Raw genomic sequence first — 23,242 nt, forward strand, 5'->3', positions numbered from 1 at the left:
ATAAGCAGGAGGCAGCACCGCTGGTGCACTGGCCGCGGCCTGTTCCTGCTGGAGGAACCGTGCGGTTAAATCTTGCACCCTACCTGTCAGCCTCTGCACCTGATTAGCTAGGGCTGAAATAGCCTCCATGGATGGACTAGTGGCTGGACGGATGTAGGAACCAGAAAACGTTTAGGGCCAGTGTTTCTGTCAGGAAACCAGGGAAAGCAGGAGTCGGGGGTCCCTGCAACGTAGCCCACAACCCCTGTCCCTGCCTACTTGCCTCCACTCCTGGCTAACCCCAGGCGGGCAACTGGGCGACTGGCTAGGGGAATGCTGGAGAAACAGAAAACAAATGGACAAACAGACAACCAGAGCGAAGCACAAGGGAAAACCGCAAACCAGTCCAGGAGCAAGCCAGGGTCAAGTACAAAAGTCAGTCCAGAGAAACGCAGGACAGAAGGAGGAGACAAAGTCAGGTCAGGGGGAAAGCCAAGGTCACAACACTAATAATCAGGACTACAAGGAAACGCTGGTGAGTGCAAGGAAGCCTATACAAACACTGACAGGGTCAGAAAGCAACTGAGAGGTTTAAATGCTGTCAGAGCTCCCGCCCCAGCAGCTGATTGGGGCGGTGCACCTGACAGCAGCAGGATAATCAGACAGTGCTGGGAGTACCTCCCTCAGCACTAGCAGACTAGCCTAGGTCAGTGGGGATGCAGCAGGCTGCCATGGAAACAGGAACACGGCGCCGGGTAGCAGCCGCCATGCTGCTAGCACCTCTGCGCCATGTAGGGGCCGGGCGACCAGGAGTGATGACCAGCGTAGGAGTCCCCCTGCGACGCGCACTCGCAGCAGGGGTGACAGCGTCCGCCGTGTGGGCACGGCGACCCCGATAGCCGCCCATCCTGACAAGTATAGGCGAACCGCTCAAACCTTTCAGTAGCAAGAGTATAGGCGAACCGCTCAAACCTTTCAGTAGCAAGAGTATAGACGACCCGCTCAAACCTTTCAGTAGCAAGCGTATAGGCGACCCACTCAAACCTTTCACTAGCAAGAGTATAGGCGGACCGCTCAAACCTTTCAGTAGCAAAAGTATAGGCGGACCCCTGTAACCTTTCAGTAGCAAGAGTATAGGCGGACCCCTGTAACCTTTCAGTAGCAAGAGTATAGGCGGACCCCTGTAACCTTTCAGTAGCAAGAGTATAGGCGGACCCCTGTAACCTTTCAGTAGCAAGAGTATAGGCGGACCCCTGTAACCTTTCAGTAGCAAGAGTATAGGCGGACCCCTGTAACCTTTCAGTAGCAAGAGTATAGGCGGACCCCTGTAACCTTTCAGTAGCAAGAGTATAGGCGGACCCCTGTAACCTTTCAGTAGCGAGAGTATAGGCGGACCCCTGTAACCTTTCAGTAGCGAGAGTATAGGCGGACCCCTGTAACCTTTCAGTAGCGAGAGTATAGGCGGACCCCTGTAACCTTTCAGTAGCGAGAGTATAGGCGGACCCCTGTAACCTTTCAGTAGCAAGAGAATAGGCGGACCCCTGAAGCATTTCTGTAGCAAGAGTATAGGCGAACCGCTCAAACCTTTCAGTAGCAAGAGTATAGGCGGACCCCTGTAACCTTTCTGTAGCAAGAGAATAGGCGGACCCCTGTAACCTTTCAGTAGCGAGAGTATAGGCGGACCCCCTGTAACCTTTCAGTAGCGAGAGTATAGGCGGACCCCTGTAACCTTTCAGTAGCGAGAGTATAGGCGGACCCCTGTAACCTTTCAGTAGCGAGAGTATAGGCGGACCCCTGTAACCTTTCAGTAGCGAGAGTATAGGCGGACCCCTGTAACCTTTCTGTAGCAAGAGAATAGGCGGACCCCTGTAACCTTTCTGTAGCAAGAGAATAGGCGGACCCCTGAAACATTTCTGTAGCAAAAGTATAGGCGAACCGCTCAAACCTTTCAGTAGCAAGAGTATAGACGGACCCCTGAAACATTTCTGTAGCAAAAGTATAGGCGAACCGCTCAAACCTTTCAGTAGCAAGAGTATAGGCGAACCGCTCAAACCTTTCAGTAGCAAGAGTATAGGCAGACCCCTGTAACATTTCTGTAGCAAGAGTATAGGCGAAGGCCGGAAAAATTGGTGTACCAAGAGTACAAGTGTACCCCTGAAAAATTGCTGAACTCCGAGGGCAGGTGAAACCCCTAAACACTTTTTAAAGATACAGCTCGTTGTTGCCTAATTTGTAACAGAGCCTGGAGATAGCCCTTTGAAAAAATTGGTTTGAGTTAAACTTTTAAAACTTTTAAAAACTGTAAAACTAATTAACAGAGCCTTTTGGGCCGCAGAAAAATTGGCAGTTCAGCGTGATGACATACTGTTTTTTAGTAGGAGGAGTAGAAGGAAGAGGAGTATTAATATCCGAGAGGGATAGTCAAAGCTAATTCTCCCCTTTTTTGGGGTGATAGAGGATGCATTTTTCTCCTGTTGCAGTGAAAAGAATCTTTAGGATCCGCTACTTTCCACTGGTGGAGAAGAGAAGTCTGGAGAAATCCAGCCTTTGTTCATCTTTATGAGGGTAAGCATGTCGGCTCTGTCAGTTGACAGGCGGTTACGCTTATCTGAGATGATTATCCCCCCCAGCAACACTGAACACCCTCTCTGACAAGACGCTAGCGGCACGGCAGGGCAGGCCAGCACCTCCAGGGCGTACAGCACAAGCTCGTGCCATGTGTCCAGCTTTGACACCCAATAGTTGTATGGAGCAGAGGCATCACGGGGGACGGTGGTATGGTCGGCTATGTACTCCCTCACTATCTTTTTACAGTGCTCCATCGGACTCAGCCTTGACTGGGGAGTGGTGACAAAGTCTTGCTGGGGAGCCATAAAACTGGCAAAGGCCTTGGAAAGTGTTCCCCTGCCTGCGCTGGACATGCTGCCTGATCCCCGCACCTCCCCTCTTGTCACCTAAGCTGATTAGTTTCAACACAGCGTGCTGACGCTTGCCCATCGCTGTGCTGCCGCGCTAAAGACTGCTGGCGATGTGCTCACACTTCTTAATTGAGAGGTGGAGGCAGAGGAGGAGGAGGGGGGGGGGTTGGAGGAGGTGACATAATACGCTGCAGATACCAGCACCGAGGTAGGACCTGCTATTCTTGGTGTGGGTAGCACGTGAGCTGTCCCAGGCTCTGACTCAGTCTCCGCCTCCACCAAGTTCACCCAATGTGCCGTCAGGGAGATATAGTGGCCCTGCCCGCCAATACTTATCCACGTGTCCGTCGTTAAGTGGACCTTCCTAGTAACTGCGTTGGTGAGGGCACGGTTAATGTTGCGGGAGACGTGCTGGTGTAGGGTGGGGAGGGCGCACTGGGAAAAATAGAGGCGACTAGGGACCGAGTAGCACGGGACCGTCACCATCATGATTTTGAAAGCCTCCGTTTCCACAAGCCTGTACGGTCAGGTCTCTAGTCTGATTTAATTTGGCAATGTGCACATTTAAAGCTTGTGCATTCGCTCCAATGCTTGTGTTAGCGATAGCTGAATGCTCAGCTGAGAGACATTGCTGGATGGAGTGCAGGACTGTGGAGATGAGGGTGTGGGTGCAGTCCGGAAGGCGCTCGTGCCTGCGTCCTGGAAGGGGGATTGGATCTGTGTGCCAGGTTGTGGCACAGGGGAAGAGGTTGGTATTGGACCTGGAGGCGGTGAATGGCCTTCGTCCCACCTTGTGGGGTGCTAGGCCATCATATGCCTGCGTATGCTGGTGGTGGTGAGGCTGGTTGTGGTGGCTCCCTGGCTGATCTTGGTGCGGCACAGGTTGCACACCACTGTTCGTCGGTCGTTTACGCTCTCACTAAAAAACATCCACACCTTTTGAACACCTAGCCCTCTGCATGGAGGCTTGCCGCGAGGGGGTGCTGTGGGAAACAGTTGGGGGATTCTTTGCTCTGCCCCTGCCTCTCCCCCTGACCACCCCTCTGCCTCTTCTAACCTGTCCTGCTGCTGCACTTGCCTCCCCCTTTGAATCCCTGTCTTCAGTAGGCTTAGCAAGCCAGGTGGGGTCAGTCACCTCATCATCCATCAGCTCTTCCTCCGAATTCTCTGTTCACTCCTCCCTCCGATTTCCTGCCCTTACTACTACCTCAACGACAGACAACTGTGTCTCATCATCCTCATCGGTTGCCGCAAGTCCCCAGCCTCATCACCCGGACTCAGGGAACTTTCCAAATGTTGGGCATCAGTCACGACAAACTCCTCAGGTTAAAGAGGAACCATTTTTTCCCACTCAGGGCAGGGACCCGAGAACAGTTCCTGGTAGTCTGCCTTCTCAGAATCTGTCATTTTCCTGGAGTGACAAGGCTGGGACGAAGGAGGAGCAGCCAGAGGATTCAGAGTTGCAGTCCCTAGGCTGGGAGTAGTGGACTGCATAGAAGACTGGGGGGGTCGATTCATTGCTGGACGCATTTTCTGCCATCCACGACAGGACCTGCTCGCACTACTCTGCTTCTAATAAAGGTCTACCACGCAGACCCCCAAATTGTGATATGAATCTGGGGAGCGTATGGACTTGGCACTCTCCTAATCCCTCAGCAGCCGACTATGATTCACCCCAGGACCTCGGCCTGTGCCCACACCCTCACTTGGACGACCGCGGCCACGTCCTTGACCCTTACCCCTACTCCTCATCATGTGGGATTAAGGATTGAGCAGGGCCCAAATACATTTCCCCACTGTACAGTGCAGACAACTGTGGCTAATTCACCGCACACAGAGACTTGTAGATAGCGGAGGCTCTGTGCTATGACTGGAAAAAATTAAACTGCTGTCTTGCGCTGATACCTAGGGGTCATTTACCGTTCACAGAGACTTGTAAATAAGAGAGGCTGTATGGAGTGGGAGAAAACTCTAAAGCCAGTGGATAGTGCTGCTAACTGCGGCTACCTCAACACCCCCAAGGAAAGGGTATTGTGCGACGCTCTGCACAGGGCCAGAAAACTATATAGCCAGTGGATAGTGCTGATAACTGTGGCTACTTCACCGCACTGAAGGAAAGGGTATTGTGAAACGCTCTGCACAGGGGCAGAAAGCTATACAGCTAGTGGACAGTGCTAATAACTGCGGCTACTTCACCCAATACAGAGAATGGTATCTGTGAAACGCTGTTCTGCAGTGGCCCAGGAAATATTTGCATACTATTTAGTGATGAGACCTCTGCCTAATGCCCTGCACACACAGTACGGTCTAGCTGAAGTGGTCTGCAGTGGCCCAGGAAATATCAGCGTACTATTTAGCGATGAGACCTCTGCCTAATGCACTGCACACATAGAACGGTATAGCTGAAATGATCTGCACAGGCCTAGATGCTTTAAAAAAAATGGTGCTCCCAGCCAGCCACAACAGTAATGCACACGATGAGGAGTAGCCTTAAGGAGGACCATTGGGGTTCTTGGAGAGTGGATCCTACTCTAACACTTTTCCTATATCAGCATCAGCACTTTCCCTAACCTCTGCAAGCATGCGTCTGAGGCGAGCCGCGGGCGGGACCAGTTTAAGTACTCGGCGGTCACCTGATCCCGCCAGCCACTTATTGCTGTTGGCGGGGAGAGGTCTGGCACGTTACAGCAGGAAGTGGTAATGCCTTCCCCACATGTTTATTGGCCAGAAAATGGCGCTAAACATGTGGGGAAGGGAAATACTCGAACGAGTATCAAGCTCGGACCAGTGTGCTCGCTCATCTCTATTTAGCAACACTGCCCAAGGAGTTTTATGTATATTGCAGTATTTTGCAGCACTAATCTTCATCAGAAGGAGTGTTGCCCGTGTCTTCCTCCCAGCGTGAGACATACAGCAGTTGTGTCTGGTAAGAGGAGTTGACCAGGCTACAGTATATTTGAGTGATGAGGCCTGTAGCATGTGGGCGTCTTAGGGAAAAGATTTCAAGAGCGGTTAAAGTCAGGGGATTGTTTGTGTTCTTGTACGTCACGGGATGGGAAGTCAAAGTCTTTATTTGGAGGGTGGGCAATGGAGTGATTATTTCTAACGATAGTAGATGATATATTTTGGTGAGATCTCTGTCTATCCAAATTTTAAATGATTTGGGAAGAGTTATTGCAGGAGGAAATAGAGAATATGGTAGAATGGGCAAATGGGGAGACATTAAGCCTCCTAAAGTATTTGATAGAGTACCAGATTTTAAGAGGATGTTTTGTTATCGGGTTAGTGATGAGGGGTCTATCTATCGGTGGGTTCTACAAGATGGATTCTATAGTGAGAGGAAGGACCTCTGTGGCCTCTATGGATGACCGACCCGAGGGGAGTATTCTAAGTGGAGGGAAGTAGAATCAATTGAGCCACCTGCTTGATAGCATTTTAATAGATTTGGGACTTGCAGTCTTTCCTTCAGTCTAGTTCTATACAGACATGGTAATTTCGCGAGAGGTCAACTCTCTCTTCAAAGGGAGACTCCTATTTAATTGAGGAGACAAGCCTATGGAGTGAAATCCCTAAAGTAGATTCACCTGTGGCTAAAGCAACCAGAAATACCTACCTTTCATTTGAGGAATCCTCTCAACTACCGGAACCTATGGACAAAAAAGCCGATCTATTACTTAGGAGATCATGGGAAGCCACGTCTACCCTGATAGAGCCTGATGTTGTAGCCACATCCGTGGCCAGAACTATGTTTCTCAGGCTCACAAGACTGGAGGACAGTCTAAAACAAAGAACCTCCAGGGAAGAGAGATGAGAGTATCCCTTTACTTAAAAAAGTGACCGGTTTCTTGGCAGATGCATCTGTAGAATCCCTCTGGATTGCTGCAAGAAATGCAAGTCTGAATAATGCCTCTAGGAGGGCCTTATGGGTGAAAGCATGGAGAGCAGATCCAACATCCAAAACCATCTATGCACCATTCCCTTCGGGGTGAATATTTGTTTTTGTTTCTGAACTAAATAAAATCCTGGAAAAAGCTGGAAAACAGAAGAGATTACCAAGAGAGTTTAGGCCAAGAGACCCTCTTCCTCCATGCAGACCTGGCTACCCACAGAGACAGACCAGAGGGAAAGAACATGGCAGATGGTCTTATCCTAAGGGAAGGAAAGCTAAAAACCCTCCACTACCATTCCCACTTCAAATATCCTCTGAAGTCAAACAGCCAGTGGGGGGCAGATGGCTTCTATACTATGGGAATATCTGATTTCTGATAATGCATGGGTACTGCCAATAATCCAGCAGGGTTATAGGATAGCATTTTACTCACTACCACCTGGGAGATCTGTGATTACAACTAATCAGCCCATAGATTTCCAGCAAGAAATACAACAAGGGGTGAAGGAGCTCTTACACAGAGGTGCAGTAGAGCCAGTTCCTCTTGGTGAACAGGGAAAGGTTACTATTCAAAAATATTTATAATTACCAAGCCCAACGGGCCCTGCAGAATAGGAACACATCTTAGACGTCTCCTAAATATATTACAGTTCGGAGAGTTAAAAGGGAAACCATTAAATCTACTATATCTCTGCTAAAGCTAAACAGCATCTTACGTACCTTAGATTAAAGGGTGCTTACTGCCATATACCAGTCCATCAAACTAACCAAAAATACATTAGACTTGCAGTTCAAATGGACACAGTCGTTCACCATTTTCAGTTTGTCTGTCGGCCTTTTGGTTGGCGATGGCCCCACATTTATTTTCTAAAAAAATGATAGAGCCAATAGCTCACCTCAGAGGTCAAGGGGTTAATATTGTCCCATACCTGGATGAAATGTTAATTATTGCAGATAATAAACCTACCATGTTAACTGATCTGACCCAGACGATAGAGCTTTTGTCAGGTCTGGGGTGGATAATAAATTAAAGAAAATCAAGTCCGGACTTTTGACACAGGATTTGGGACTGCCCACAGATCCGGTCATACTGGAACGAAGTCACAAACTTGCTTTCCACAATCCTGGACGTCCCGGTTCCCATCACTCCAGAAATCTGCCTCTTTGGCGTCCTCGACGCAGAACATTGGCACCACTATGATAGAATCTTCCTGCAGGAAGTATTATTCCTAGCAAGAAAGGTTATTGCGATACGCTGGATGGACCCAAGAGGTCCGACTCTGACAATGTGGAGAAAGATTACCAACTCAACCATACCGTACAACAACCTGATATATAAAGCACGCAAATGCCAGGACAAATTCCAAAAGGTATGGGGCCAGTGGTGCGACTCGTCGCTAACCCTCTTCCCCAGCAACCTCTCACCCTAGCCATATCGGCGTTACAAAGGCGGCAACGTTATCCTGAAAATACAGACTGATCAACCCCTATATTGGTTTACCTACCCAAAACACCTCACCTCTACGTCCCTTCTATGAACCCACTATTGGATGCTTCCCCATTACTCCTCTACTCTCCCTATCCTCTCTTCCTCTCCTATCCACCGATGAGAGTATTGTATAGAACAATTACTATATATCTTATAGATGCCTGATCTCGAAACTTTATGAATGTCTATGTACTGCAGTTGTTATGTTGTACAAGCTGTTTACTTGTCAATAAAACGAGTTTAAAAAAAGAAAATCAAGTCTGAGCCTGGACACTGAAGAAGTATTCCTTGGGGTACTGCTGGATACAGGTTCAGGCTCATCATCTGCATACATAAGCATGGTGCGTGGGCTCTAGCACATTCTAGGCCCCTCCAAAGGGAGGTTCTGTCCAAGTGGGACAGGAGGCAGATATCCATAGGAAAAAAATGTTATTAGGTTATCCCCCCTAACTAAGAGGTCATTGACCTGGTGGCCTCTATCCAATAACCTGAGCAAAGAAATACAGTGGCACGAGGATCCTTTTGGTTTAGCTAATGACCGATGCAAGTGAATCGGGTTCGGGGACTCAAGTAGGACAAACAGTTTTACAGGGGTCCTGGCCTCCTCTCATTAGTTCCCAGTCTACCCCCCCCAATAAAATATTCACCAGTACCATGAAGAGTCTGGACTCTACTACATCACTGCAGTGATCTGAACAGCTCATCATTAAGATGATAAGTGAGCACGCTCGGATAAGGCAGTTACTCAATCCTATGCAGACGGCCGCGCGAAATCTCATGCTTTATTTCTGTGCGGGGCTTCAAGGTACAAAAAACCCTCTCCCCACCCCCTCCTTAATATCTACATATATTGTGCATTATACCTCCATGTCCCTATAATAGTGTTGGCCACAGATGTTCTCCTAAGAGTGTCTCTGCTGAAGATACCCCCATAACAGCGTGTTGGCTGCAGATGTTTACTCTGTTAAACGTTTTTGCACACCATTTGGTTTGAAATATTTTTTTCTTACTTCCAACTAAAACTTAGGTGCCTCTTATGGTCTGAAAAATATGGTATATTGTTCAAACATAGTAAAAATCTGTTTACTTCTTAGCACGTGACTGTATTGGGAGCTCCGAGGGATGTCTGATATCTGCACACTGTAAAGCAGAAGATTGTGGTATCACACAAGATGCATATGAAGAACCCGCCATTATCCCAGATATCCCATCAGCTCTTCACAGCAAAGATCCATCATCTGATCCTCTTATACAGGTCCCATCTTCTCATCCATCACAGACTGGTAAACAGGTGAAAAGTCACAGGAGGAAGGCTAAACATCAAGGAGATCCTACAGGGGAGAAGCCTTTTTCCTGTTCAGAATGTGGGAAATGTTTTAAATTGAAACCATATCTTGTTTCACATCAGAGAATTCACACAGGAGAGAAACCATTTTCATGTTCAGAATGTGAGAAATGTTTTACTCAGAAATCATGTCTTGTTAGTCATCAGAGAATTCACACAGGAGAGAAGCCATTTTCATGTTCAGAATGTGGGAAATGTTTTAAATGGAAATCCGAGCTTGTTTCACATCAGAGAAATCACAAAGCAGATAAGCCTTTTTCCTGTTCAGAATGTGGAAAATGTTTTAAATGGAAATCATATGTTGTTGAACATAAGAGAATTCACACAGGGGAGAAGCCATTTTCGTGTACAGAATGTGGGAAATGTTTTAATCAGAAACCACGTCTTGTTTCACATCAGAGAATTCACACAGGAGAGAAGCCATTTTCATGTACAGAATGTGGGAAATGTTTTACCCATCAAGCAACTTTTGCTACACATCAGAGAACTCACACAGGGGAGAAGCCATTTTCATGTACAGAATGTGGGAAATGTTTTCATCAGAAACGACATCTTGTTTCACATCAGAGAACTCACACAGGAGAGAAGCCATTTTCATGTTCAGAATGTGGGAAATGTTTTAAATGGAAATCAAATCATTCTACACATCAGAGAAGTCACACAGCAGATAAGCCTTTTTCATGTTCAGAATGTGGGAAATGTTTTAATCAGAAATCACTTCTTGTTTCACATCAAAGAACTCACACAGGGGAGAAGCCATTTTCATGTTCAGAATGTGGGAAATGTTTTAAATGGAAATCGCATCTTGTTTCACATCAGATAACTCACACAGCAGATAAGCCTTTTTCATGTTCAGAATGTGGGAAATGTTTTAATCGGAAATCACTTCTTGTTTTACATCAAAGAACTCACACAGGGGAGAAGCCATTTTCATGTTCAGAATGTGGGAAATATTTTAAATGGAAATCAGAGCTTGTTTCACATCAGAGAATTCACACAGCAGATAAGCCTTTTTCCTGTTCAGAATGTGGGAAATGTTTTAAATGCAAATCATATCTTGTTTCACATCAGAGAATTCACACAGGGGAGAAGCCATTTTCGTGTACAGAATGTGGGAAATGTTTTACCCATCAAACAACTTTTGCTACACATCAGAGAATTCACACAGGGGAGAAGCCATTTTCATGTACAGAATGTGGGAAATGTTTTAATCGGAAATCACTTCTTGTTTTACATCAGAGAACTCACACAGGAGAGAAGCCATTTTCATGTGCAGAATGTGGGAAATGTTTTAATCGGAAATCACTTGTTGTTTTACATCAGAGAACTCACACAGGAGAGAAGCCATTTTCATGTGCAGAATGTGGAAAATGTTTTGCTGCGAAAGCAGCTCTTGTTACACACCAATATATTCACACAGGGGAGAAGCCATTTTAATGTTCAGAATGTGGGAAGTGTTTTGCCCAGCAAAGAAGTGTCTTTAGGCATCAGGGAATTCACACGGGAAATTAGCATTCTTTTCTTCTCCAAACTAGTTTTATTGACAAATAGTACAAAATATTTGTATTCTGTAACTGTGTGTCATTCTGATTTAATGCTGTATTTCTGAAAATATTGTATTTTAAGACTGCTTGTGTAGAATTATGAGTGACTTTGGGGAGCTCTGACTTCTGAAAGTTACTAATGAGCACCTGCTTGGATGCTTTGTTGGACTTAGTGGATTTACTATTATTAAAAATAGACAATTGTTGAAAATCCCAGATATACATAAGAATACACGTGACAAACTCTAAAAATGGGATTTTCTCGGAATACATAACTATTCCTTTCCTCCTGCTGTTTTACCCTGTACAATGCTAGTTTTGAATTTGTAACAGTTTATAACTGTTCATTTTACAGCTAATTGATTCTTTATATGCCAAGAATTCCTGTTGTTTTGGTAAACTTGTCGCCCCTTGCATAATTATTATTTTTGATAGGCAAGTTTGCTAATGAAAAGACAGATCTATATGTTCTGATGGGTTTATGTGAAAGATGACGTGGGGTCACCATGATGCTATATTCTTTGTAAATTCCTGACATTTAATTCTGAGATGACAGGTGTCTCTGCAAATATTGATAAATCCCCCATTTCTTGTTTTCTTTTTCTGTACTAAAGATGTATTTAGTCTTTTAACTAATAAATCCTAAATGGTGGTAAGGCCAGAATTCTTTCTCTGTCTCTTTCTCTCATATGTGTGTGTGTGTATGTATGTATGTATGTATGTGTGTGTATATATAGATATATATATATTTATTGTGGCCAGCCGGGGTCTACTTGCCTGCGGATCGCTAACTTCCGGACCGGAATGGGCACCAGCTGTGTAGAAACACTCTCTCTGGAGACATGGATGTTCTTTAAACCTGGCTCCTGCCAGTCTTTATTCACAGCACAAACAACGTAAACGGAGTCCATATATCGTACTTCAGTAAAACATAAAGTCCATATACTCACCCCACCTGGGTGTTGAGGTTAGGGTGGTCAACCCTGTCAACCTCCTGCCTTCCTGGTCTGCACCAGACCCTGGGGCTAGCAGCCCTCCCAGCTCCACTGAGCTGTCTCTCTGGCCCTCCCAGCCCACTTCTCCCTGGGTGTAGCAGGAATGTACTCTTATGGCCGCCTGCAGACGACCGGGTCGGATCCGGCTGCGAGAATTCTCCGCGCGGGACCCGACCCGAGCGCCTGCAGAGAGCAGCGCAGGCACTCACCTCTCCCGCGGCCCCGGCTCTTTCATGTGCTGGCTGCCGGGCAGCCGCCGCATGAGCAGAGCGGGGCCAGCGGCCGGTGAGTGACACATATACGTGTAGATCACTGTAGAGAAACTTTTAATGGATATATCAACTCAATCTAAAGTATAACTTTTAATAATAATTATCTAACATTTAGACACAATTGGAGACCACAATACACGTGTACACATACAAACATATACATACATGGGTTCCACAATGCTGCCGCTGTATGGTACGTTATGCTGTACAGCTCCCATGTTGACTGCATATAGCTATCGTTTCCCTAAAAGGACGCCCCCACTGTGGAACTTAGACACTTTCTTTCCCCTCGGATTACAGAGAAGTCTTGTGTTACAGCTCTGATGATGGCTGTCATAAGAGTAACTCTGAACGCACATGTGGTGCTCACACTGTAAGAAAGAAAGGAGTTTTAGCCCCTCTGAGGACTTTATATCCTATTGAGTATTTTGGTACGTGAATTATAACTGTAATATAACAGTAGTTCTCATTTGGATTGTCACTATTGGCTATCTAAACCCATGTATGTATATGTTTGTATGTGTACACGTGTATTGTGGTCCACAATTGTGTCTAAATGTTAGATAATTATTATTAAAAGTTATATTTTAGATTGATTAATATCCATTAAAAGGTTCTCTACAGTGAGCTATACTTTCCACAGTGAGGACCTATTTGTCTCTGGGATTTTTTTTCCCCACATATGTACGTGTGTGTATGTGTATATGTGTGTAGATAGATAGATAGATATGTGTATATATATATAAGGTATATAGATATATATATATAATGTGTGTGTGTGTATATATATATATATGTGTATGTGTATGTATATATATATATATATATATATGTATGTGTGTAGATAGATAGATAGATATGTGTGTGTATATATATAACTAGCTGATATACCCGGCTTCGCCCGAGTTACTTAGGTACTGGTGTTTATCTGGTGTTCACACAGAAAATCTTATGAAGTCGTCGTTACTTTAGAGATACTGAGGAAAAACTTATGTTCACCATTTTGCATAGTTCTCTACGTTACCCAGGAAACCCCACGTGGAGGCAACCATGCGACGTTTCCTTTATATAAAACTAGCATACCCATCGCGCGTTGCTGCGAAGACAGACATACATACATACTTCGTTTTTATATATCTAGATGACGGCAGCAGCGACCACTGAGGTTTTGTAGGCCGCTGCTTCCCCCTTCCAGGCTGAATAAAATAGCCATTGTGTGAGAATCGCTGGGGGGGGAGACATTCTTACTGCTGGGAGAATTGCTGGGGGGGATGGGAGACATTCTGACTGCTGGGATAATCGCTGGGGGGGATGGGAGACATTCTTACTGCTGGGAGAATTGCTGGGGGGGATGGAAGACATTCTGACTGCTGGGATAATCGCTGGGGGGGGGGATGGGAGACATTCTGACTGCTGGGATAATCGCTGGGGGGGATGGGAGACATTCTGACTGCTGGGAGAATCGCTGGGGGGGGGATGGGAGACATTCTGACTGCTGGGAGAATCGCTGGGGGGGGATCGGAGACATTCTGACTGCTGGGAGAATCGCTGGCGGGGGAGCGGAGGCATGACTGCTGGGAGAATCGTTGGGGGGAGGGGGGCATGGTGACTGCCAAGAAAATCTCTGTGGGGGAAGGGGGGCATGATGACTGCCAGGAGAACCGCTGGGGGGGGAGCCATTATGACTGCTGGGGGAACCACTTGGGGGGAGGGGGGCATTATTATTGCTGGCGGACGGGGAGGGGGGCATGGTGACTGCCAAGAAAATCTCTGTGGGGGAAGGGGGGCATGATGACTGCCAGGAGAACCGCTGGGGGGGAGCCATTATGACTGCTGGGGGAACCGCTTGGGGGGAGGGGGGCATTATTATTGCTGGCGGACAGCTGGGGGTGGCATTGTGACTGCTGGTGGACCACTGGGGGGGGGTATTATGACTGCTGGGGGAACCGCTGGGGGGGGGGAGCGGGCATTATTACTGCTGGGGGACCGCTGGGGTATATCACTCTTATTACTAATGGGGGGAGTGTCACTATTATTACTGCTGTGGGATGTCACTATTATCGCTGGGGTGAAGGTGTCACTATTACCGCTGGGGTATGTGTACATGTGGCAGAAATGGGCAGGGCTCTTTCAGAATAGACCGGGTGCAGATTTTGACTGCTTTTTAGATGCGGAAATGCTGCAGAATTTTCCACAGAAATCTCCGCTGAGGACATTCTGCAGTATTTCCGCGTCCAAAAAGCAGTCAGAATCTGCACCCGGTCTATTCTGAAACAGCCTTGTCCTTTTTAGAACGACGGGGGTAAAATCATACGTTGTGGTAAGCCCCGCCCCCTGACGTGTTGGCACTTTGCGATACATAAGTGGGTTTTGGGTTGTAGTTTGGGCACTCGGTCCCTAAAAGGTTCGCCATCACTGGCCGAGTACATGTTTGCCCACTTCCAACTCCAATGGAGACTGACTGTAAATGGCTGGCATGCTCTAGTATTTATGGTTTCAAGCTGTACGTGTCATTGCATACAGTCTATCTATCTATCTATCTATCTATCTATCAGGGTTATTGCATACAGTCTATCTATCTATCTATCTATCAGGGTTATTGCATACAGTCTATCTATCTATCTATCTATCTATCTATCTATCTATCAGGGTTATTGCATACAGTCTATCTATCTATCTATCTATCTATCTATCTATCTATCAGGGTTATTGCATACAGTCTATCTATCTATCTATCTATCTATCAGGGTTATTGCATACAGTCTATCTATCTATCTATCTATCTATCTATCTATCTATCTATCTATCTATCAGGGTTATTGCATACAGTCTATCTATCTATCTATCTATGACATCAGGAAATGAGAGAATTAGATTTTGTAGGCCGCTGCTTCCCCCTTGCGGGCTGAATAAAATAGCCGTTGGGTTGAACATACAATTTATCCGGCTGCTGTGGCTTCTTAGGAAGATATCCTAGTACTTGTTTACCCACTTCCAACTCCAATGGTAATTGGCTGGCGTGCTCTAGTGGTTCCAAGCTGTACGTGTCATAATAGAGCCTTAATGACATCACAATGCAGCTTTATAGAACATGTTGGGGCATGTTCAAGGGCGTCCGATGTTGATGACCTCAGTGATGACATCACAATAGCAGGTGGCAAACTTATTCGATCTACGTGGGGGGGGGCGTAACTTTCGACGACGCTCGCGCGCCATTTATCGTAGGATATTTGTACTATGCCTATAATCTTCCCAGGAGTGTACTCAACAACTTCCCAAAGTTTCATGGCGATCGGATGAATGGTGTAGTAGCGCATAAAGGACAAACAGACACGCACGCAGACATACATTCAATTTTATATATATAGATGACATCAGGAAGTGAGAGAATTAGATTACATACATAAAATAAGGACACTAATTCTTTTGCGCTTAGAATTGAATAATCGAGTTGGGACCCATTAACTTTTCATACTTAGGACACAATCAATGCTTGTGCCAAATTTCATGTTTCTATGACATTGGGAAGTGAGACATTTAGATTATGTACGTAAAATTTGGACGCTAATTCTTTTGCGCATAGAACTGAATAATGGAGTTGGGACCCATTAGCTTTTCCTATTTATGACATAATCAATGCTCGTGCCAAATTTCCCGTTTCTTTGAGACCAGAAAGTGAGAAAATTACATTCTGCACGTAAAATTTCGACGCCAATTCTTTTGCGCATAGAATTGAATAATCGAGTTGGGACCCATTAGCTTTTCCTATTTATGACATAATCAATGCTCGTGCCAAATTTCCTCTTTCTATGACACCGGAAAGTGAAGAAATTACATTCCGCACGTAAAATTTGGACGCCAATTCTTTTGCGCTAGAATTGAATAATGGAGTTGGGACCCATTAGCTTTTCCTATTTATGACATAATCAATGCTCGTGCCAAATTTCATATTTCTATGACACCGGAAAGTGAAAAAATTACATTCCGTACGTAAAATTTGGACGCTAATTCTTTTGCGCTAGAATTAAATAATGGAGTTGGGACCCATTAGCTTTTCCTATTTATGACATAATCAATGCTCCTGCCACATTTCCCGTTTCTTTGAGACCAGAAAGTGAGAAAATTAGATTCCGTACGTAAAATTTGGACGCTAATTCTTTGCGCTAGAATTGAATAATCGAGTTGGGACCCAATTACTTTTCCTATTTTGGAGATAATCTATGCTCCTGCCAAAATTCATGTTTCTACGATATCGGGAAGTTGGAGAACTTTTGGCGAGTCAGTCAGTGAGTCAGTCAGTGAGTCAGTCAGTCAGTGAGTCAGTCAGTCAGTCAGTGCTTTCAGCTTTATATATATAGATGACGAAAGCCCTCACTGACTGACTCGCCAAAAGATCTCCAACTTCCCGATGTCGTAGAAACATGAAATTTGGCACAAGCATAGATTATCTCCAAAATAGGAAAAGTAATTGGATCCCAACTCGATTATTCAATTCTAGCGCAAAAGAATTGGCGTCAAAATTTTACGTACATAATCTAAATCTGTCACTTCCCAATGTCATAGAAACTTAAAACTTGGCACGAGCATTGATTATGTCATAAATAGGAAAAGTTAATGGGTTCCAACTTGATTATTCAATAATATGCGCAAAAGAATTAGCGTGCAAATTTTACATACGGAATCTAATTCTCTCACTTCCCGGTGTCATAGAAACTCGAAATTTGGCAGGAGCATTAATTATGTCAGAAATAGGAAGAGCTAATGGGTCCCAACTCGATTATTCAATTCTATGCGCAAAAGAATTAGCGTCCAACTTTTACGTACGGAATCTAATTTTCTCACTTTCCGATGTCATAGAAACGTGAAATTTGGCACAAGCATTGATTATGTCAAAAATAGGAAAAGCTAATGGGTCCCAACTCCATTATTCAATTCTAGCGCAAAAGAATTGGCGTCAAAATTTTACGTGCGGAATGTAATTTCTTCACTTTCCGGTGTCATAGAAATGTAAAGTTTGGCACGGGCATTGATTATGTCATAAATAGGAAAAGCTAATGGGTCCCAACTCCATTATTCAATTCTATGCGCAAAAGAATTGGCGTCAAAATTTTACGTGCGGAATGTAATTTTTTCACTTTCCGGTGTTATAGAAACGGGAAATTTGGCACGAGCATTGATTATGTCAAAAATAGGAAATGCTAATGGGTCCCAACTCGATTATTCAATTCTAGCGCAAAAGAATTGGCGTCGAAATTTTACGTGCGGAATGTAATTTTTTCACTTTCCGGTGTCATAGAAATGTAAAGTTTGGTACGGGCACTGATTATGTCATAAATAGGAAAAGCTAATGGGTCCCAACTCCATTATTCAATTCTAAGCGCAAAAGAATTAGTGTCCAAATATTACGTACGGAATCTAATTCTCTCACTTCCTGATGTCATTTTATGTAAAGAAAACGTCGCATGGTTACCTCCCCTTGGTATTTCCTGGGTAAAGCAGAGAACTATGCAAAATGGTGAACATATTTTTTTTCCTCAGTATCTCTAAAGTAACGACGACTTCATAAGCTTTTCCGTGTGAACACCAGATAAACACCAGGACCAAATTAACTCGGGCGAAGCCGGGTATATCAGCTAGTTATATATATAGATTAATGCTCGTGCCAAATTTCCCGTTTCTATGACACCGGAAAGTGAAGAAATTACATTCCGCACGTAAAATTTCGACGCCAATTCTTTTGCGCTAGAATTGAATAATCGAGTTGGGATTATGTCATTAGCTTTTCCTATTTTTGACATACTCAATGCTCGTGCCAAATTTCACGTTTCTATGACACTGGAAAGTGAGAAAATTAGATTCCGAACATAAAATTTGGACGCTAATTCTTTTGCACTTAGAATTGAATAATGGAGTTCAGACCCATTAGCTTTTCCTATTTATGACGTAATCAATGCTCGTGCCAAATTTCCCGTTTCTTTGAGACCAGAAAGTGAGAAAATTACATTCCGCACGTAAAATTTTGACGCCAATTCTTTTGCGCTAGAATTGAATAATCGAGTTGGGACCCATTAGCTTTTCCTATTTATGACATAATCAATGCTCGTGCCAAATTTCCCGTTTCTATGACACCAGAAAGTGAAGAAATTACATTCTGCACGTATAATTTCGACGCTAATTCTTTTGCGCATAGAATTGAATATTCGAGTTGGGACCCATTAGCTTTTCCTATTTATGACATATTTAATGCTCGTGCTAAATTTCCCATTTCTATGACAACGGAAAGTGAAAAAATTACATTCCACACGTAAAATTTCGACGCCAATTCTTTTGCGCTAGAATTGAATAATCGAGTTGGGACCCATTAGCTTTTCCTATTTTTGACATAATCAATGCTCGTGCCAAATTTCACGTTTCTATGACATCGGAAAGTGAGAAAATTAGATTCCGTACGTAAAATTTGGACGCTAATTCTTTTGCGCATAGAATTGAATAATCGAGTTGGGACCCATTAGCTTTTCATATTTATGACATAATCAATGTCCGTGCCAAATTTCTGGTTTCTATGACACCGGAAAGTGAAGAAATTACATTCCAAACGTAAAATTTGGACGCTAATTCTTTTGCGCATAGAATTGAATAATGGATTTGGGACCCATTAGCTTTTCCTATTTTTGACATAATCAATGCTCGTGCCAAATTTCCCGTTTCTATGACACCGGAAAGTGAGAAAATTACATTCCGCACGTAAAATTTGGACGCTAATTCTTTTGCGCATAGAATTAAATAATCGAGTTGGGACCCATTAGCTCTTCCTATTTCTGACATAATCAATGCTCCTGCCAAATTTCGAGTTTCTATGACAGCGGGAAGTGAGAGAATTAAATTCCGTACGTAAAATTTGCACGCTAATTCTTTTGCGCATAGAATTGAATAATCAAGTTGGGACCCATTAACTTTTCCTATTTGTGACATATTCAATGCTCGTGCCAAGTTTTAAGTTTCTATGACATTGGGAAGTGACAGATTTATTTTATCTACGTAAAATTTGGACGCTAATTCTTTTGCGCATAGAATTGAATAATCGAGTTGGGACCCAATTACTTTTCCTATTTTGGAGATAATCTATGCTCCTGCCAAAATTCATGTTTCTACGACATCGGGAAGTTGGAGAACTTTTGGCGAGTCAGTCAGTGAGTCAGTGAGGGCTTTCATCATCTATATATATAAAGCTGAAAGCACTGACTGACTCACTGACTGACTCACTGACTGACTGACTCGCCAAAAGTTCTCCAACTTCCCGATATCGTAGAAACATGAATTTTGGCACGAGCATAGATTATCTCCAAAATAGGAAAAGTAATTGGGTCCCAACTCGATTATTCAATTCTATGCGCAAAGAATTAGCGTCAAAATTTTACGTGCGGAATGTAATTTTTTCACTTTTCGGTGTCATAAAAACGGGAAATTTGGCACGAGCATTGATTATGTCATAAATAGGAAAAGTTAATGGGTCCCAATGCCATTATTCAATTTTATGCGCAAAAGAATTAGCGTCCAAATTTCACGTGCGGAATTTTTTCACTTTGCGGTGTCATAGAAACGTGAAATTTGGCACGAGCATTAATTATGTCAGAAATAGGAAATGCTAATTGGTCCCAACTCGAATATTCAATTCTAGCGCAAAAGAATTGGCATCGAAATTTTACGTGCGGAAGGTAATTTCTTCACTTCCCGGTGTCATAGAAGCGGGAAATTTGGCACAAGCATTGATTTATGTCATAAATAGGAAAAGCTAATGGGTCCCAACTCCATTATTCAATGTATGTGTGTGTGTGTATATATATATATATATAATATGTGTATATGTATGTGTGTATATATATGTATATATGTGTGTATACTGTATATATAATGTGTGATAATGTGTGTGTGTATATATATATGTGATTGTTATCAGTAAGAGAAACGACGTAGTCTTGTAGATATGATACCTTTATTTCACTCCGCTATCAGTGCCTAGACAAAAAAAGTTTGTTTGTTGTTGCCGAATTCCTTTTAAGTGCGAACCAATCACATCCATATCTGTGCCTTGTCATAAGTGTATATATATATATATCCATATCTGTGCCTTGTCATAAGTATGTATGTTATAAGTGTGTATAAATATGCATGCCTCTTCTGATCCAATCCATTAATCCTGAAGAAGATCCCTGCGTTGGTTCGGAAGCTCGCTATTATTACATCATGTATTTTTGTTAGCCATTAAAAGGTCTCCTATCTACAGGATTACGTGGTTTCTCTTGCTGGGAACAATCACATTTTGCTCTACTGGCGACACCGGACCAGATCTTTGTTTTCATTATGTATATATATATATATAATGTATGTGTGTATATATATATATCTAAATATATAAAATTGAATGTATGTCTGCGTGCGTGTCTGTTTGTCCTTTATGCGCTACTACACCATTCATCCGATCGCCATGAAACTTTGGGAAGTTGTTAAGTACACTCCTGGGAAGATTATAGGCATAGTACAAATATCCTACGATAAATGGCGCGCGAGCGTCGTCGAAAGTTACGCCCCCCCCCCAGAGGCGTAACTTGAAGCTCCTGGGCCCCGATGCAAAACTTGTAACAGGGCCCCCAACTATAATGCTTTACTCATAGTACTGGGCTCCCTATATGGGCCCCCTAAGGCTCCTGGGCCCGGGTGCAACCGCATCCCCTGCATCCTCTATAGTTACGCCCCTGCCCCCCCCCCCCCACGTAGATCGAATAAGTTTGCCACCTGCTATTGTGATGTCATCACTGATGTCATCAACATCGGACGCCCTTGAACATGCCCCAACATGTTCTATAAAGCTGCATTGTGATGTCATTAAGGCTCTATTATGACACGTACAGCTTGGAACCACTAGAGCACGCCAGCCAATTACCATTGGAGTTGGAAGTGGGTAAACAAGTACTAGGATATCTTCCTAAGAAGCCACAGCAGCCGGATAAATTGTATGTTCCACCCAACGGCTATTTTATTCAGCCTGCAAGGGGGAAGCAGCGGCCTACAAAATCTAATTCTCTCATTTCCTGATGTCATAGATAGATAGATAGATAGATAGATAGATAGATAGATAGACTGTATGCAATAACCCTGATAGATAGATAGATAGACTGTATGCAATAACCCTGATAGATAGATAGATAGATAGATAGATAGATAGACTGTATGCAATAACCCTGATAGATAGATAGATAGATAGATAGATAGATAGATAGATAGATAGATAGATAGATAGATAGATAGATAGACTGTATGCAATAACCCTGATAGATAGATAGATAGATAGACTGTATGCAATGACACGTACAGCTTGAAACCATAAGACTGGGGGGACTCCCCATACTTCCCGCTCCCTTCAATAAAACACGTGACTACTTCTTAATAAACAAAACTTCTTTATTAACCAAAATTCTTAAAGACATGTATTTCACTCTATGCTGGCATAAATTATGTGGGAAGGCCACAGCTTATTTATATTATTATATAACATCAAATTATTTCCTTCTTTCCATGCCTATCGCCTGTTCCTAACATCTAATGCTCTAAACCTTTCGAGGCATGAGAAAGCCCGTTACGGCCTGTACGCACCCTCAATCTTCCAGCTGGCATGGAAATACCGCTAAACCGCCTACTGCTGTGACAACTTAACACCTCTCAACCCGGAAAACCCCTTCCCATTCCCCCCTCAGCTCAGAGGGCGGGCGGGTGGGCGTCTTCCTTCTTCTCTTACTCCACGTGGAATGGCACACTCTCCTTCTCCCTCTCTCTTCTTCCTGTATTAACTCCTCCCACCTCCTCCGGTCGCTTAACCCTTTCCTGTCCTAATCTCCCGCCCCCCAGTCCCTCGCTCCTACGCTACCTGCTTTGTAGCTATCTAGACTGGGGGGACTCCCCATACTTCCCGCTCCCTTCAATAAAACACGTGACTACTTCTTAATAAACAAAACTTCTTTATTAACCAAAATTCTTAAAGACATGTATTTCACTCTATGCTGGCATAAATTATGTGGGAAGGCCACAGCTTATTTAATATTATTATATAACATCAAATTATTTCCTTCTTTCCATGCCTATCGCCTGTTCCTAACATCTAATGCTCTAAACCTTTCGAGGCGTGAGAAAGCCCGTTACGGCCTGTACGCACCCTCAATCTTCCAGCTGGCATGGAAATACCGCTAAACCGCCATGAAGGATGCAGCCTGTCTACGCTGCCATCCGCCCCCCACATGCCAGCGACATAGCCGCCTCCACCCCGTCCTGCAACCCCGATAGGAAAGTGTCCATACCTATATCACTTAAATGGACACCATCCTTCCTCCACATACCTGGCACCTTTTTCTCCAGCTCCCAGTGCCTCACGGCTACCCCTCCTATTGACTTAACGAATTTGGAAATCTTAAAATTTACACTTTTCCTTACCCTGTCGATAGCCTCCACGTCCCTTGCTTCTTTCCACACTCTCCTGGCGACTATATCGGACCATACTATAATGGTGTCCTCAAAAAATTTTTTGAACCTCAACATATCCTCCTTCATAAGCGTTACTAACTCAGCTACCCTTACCCGGCCCAAGTCGTTCCCACCCGCATGAATTACCAGTATCACTTTCCCCTGGGACCATCTGCTGACACACAATATTTCTTGTAGCAGCCTGGCCCATTGAAGACCTCTTACCCCGTGCCATTTTACCTGGACCTCTTTCATGCCCAGGTTTCTGCCAATGGGCCGGGTCCCCGCTCGTTTCTCTG

At 44.2% G+C, this 23,242-nt stretch overlaps 1 protein-coding gene across 1 annotated transcript; it reads left to right on the plus strand.

Moving 5' to 3' along the window:
• The first annotated feature begins 334 nt into the window (after positions 1–334).
• LOC136628691 (oocyte zinc finger protein XlCOF7.1-like) lies at positions 335–11,057 on the plus strand. The gene is made up of 2 exons (XM_066604795.1): positions 335–458; positions 9,370–11,057. Exons 1-2 carry the CDS (start codon positions 335–337, stop codon positions 11,055–11,057), a joined length of 1,812 nt encoding a protein of 603 aa, XP_066460892.1.
• The last annotated feature ends 12,185 nt before the right edge of the window (positions 11,058–23,242 follow it).

Source organism: Eleutherodactylus coqui, chromosome 5 (assembly GCF_035609145.1).
Source record: "Eleutherodactylus coqui strain aEleCoq1 chromosome 5, aEleCoq1.hap1, whole genome shotgun sequence".
Lineage (NCBI taxonomy): Eukaryota > Metazoa > Chordata > Amphibia > Anura > Eleutherodactylidae > Eleutherodactylus > Eleutherodactylus coqui.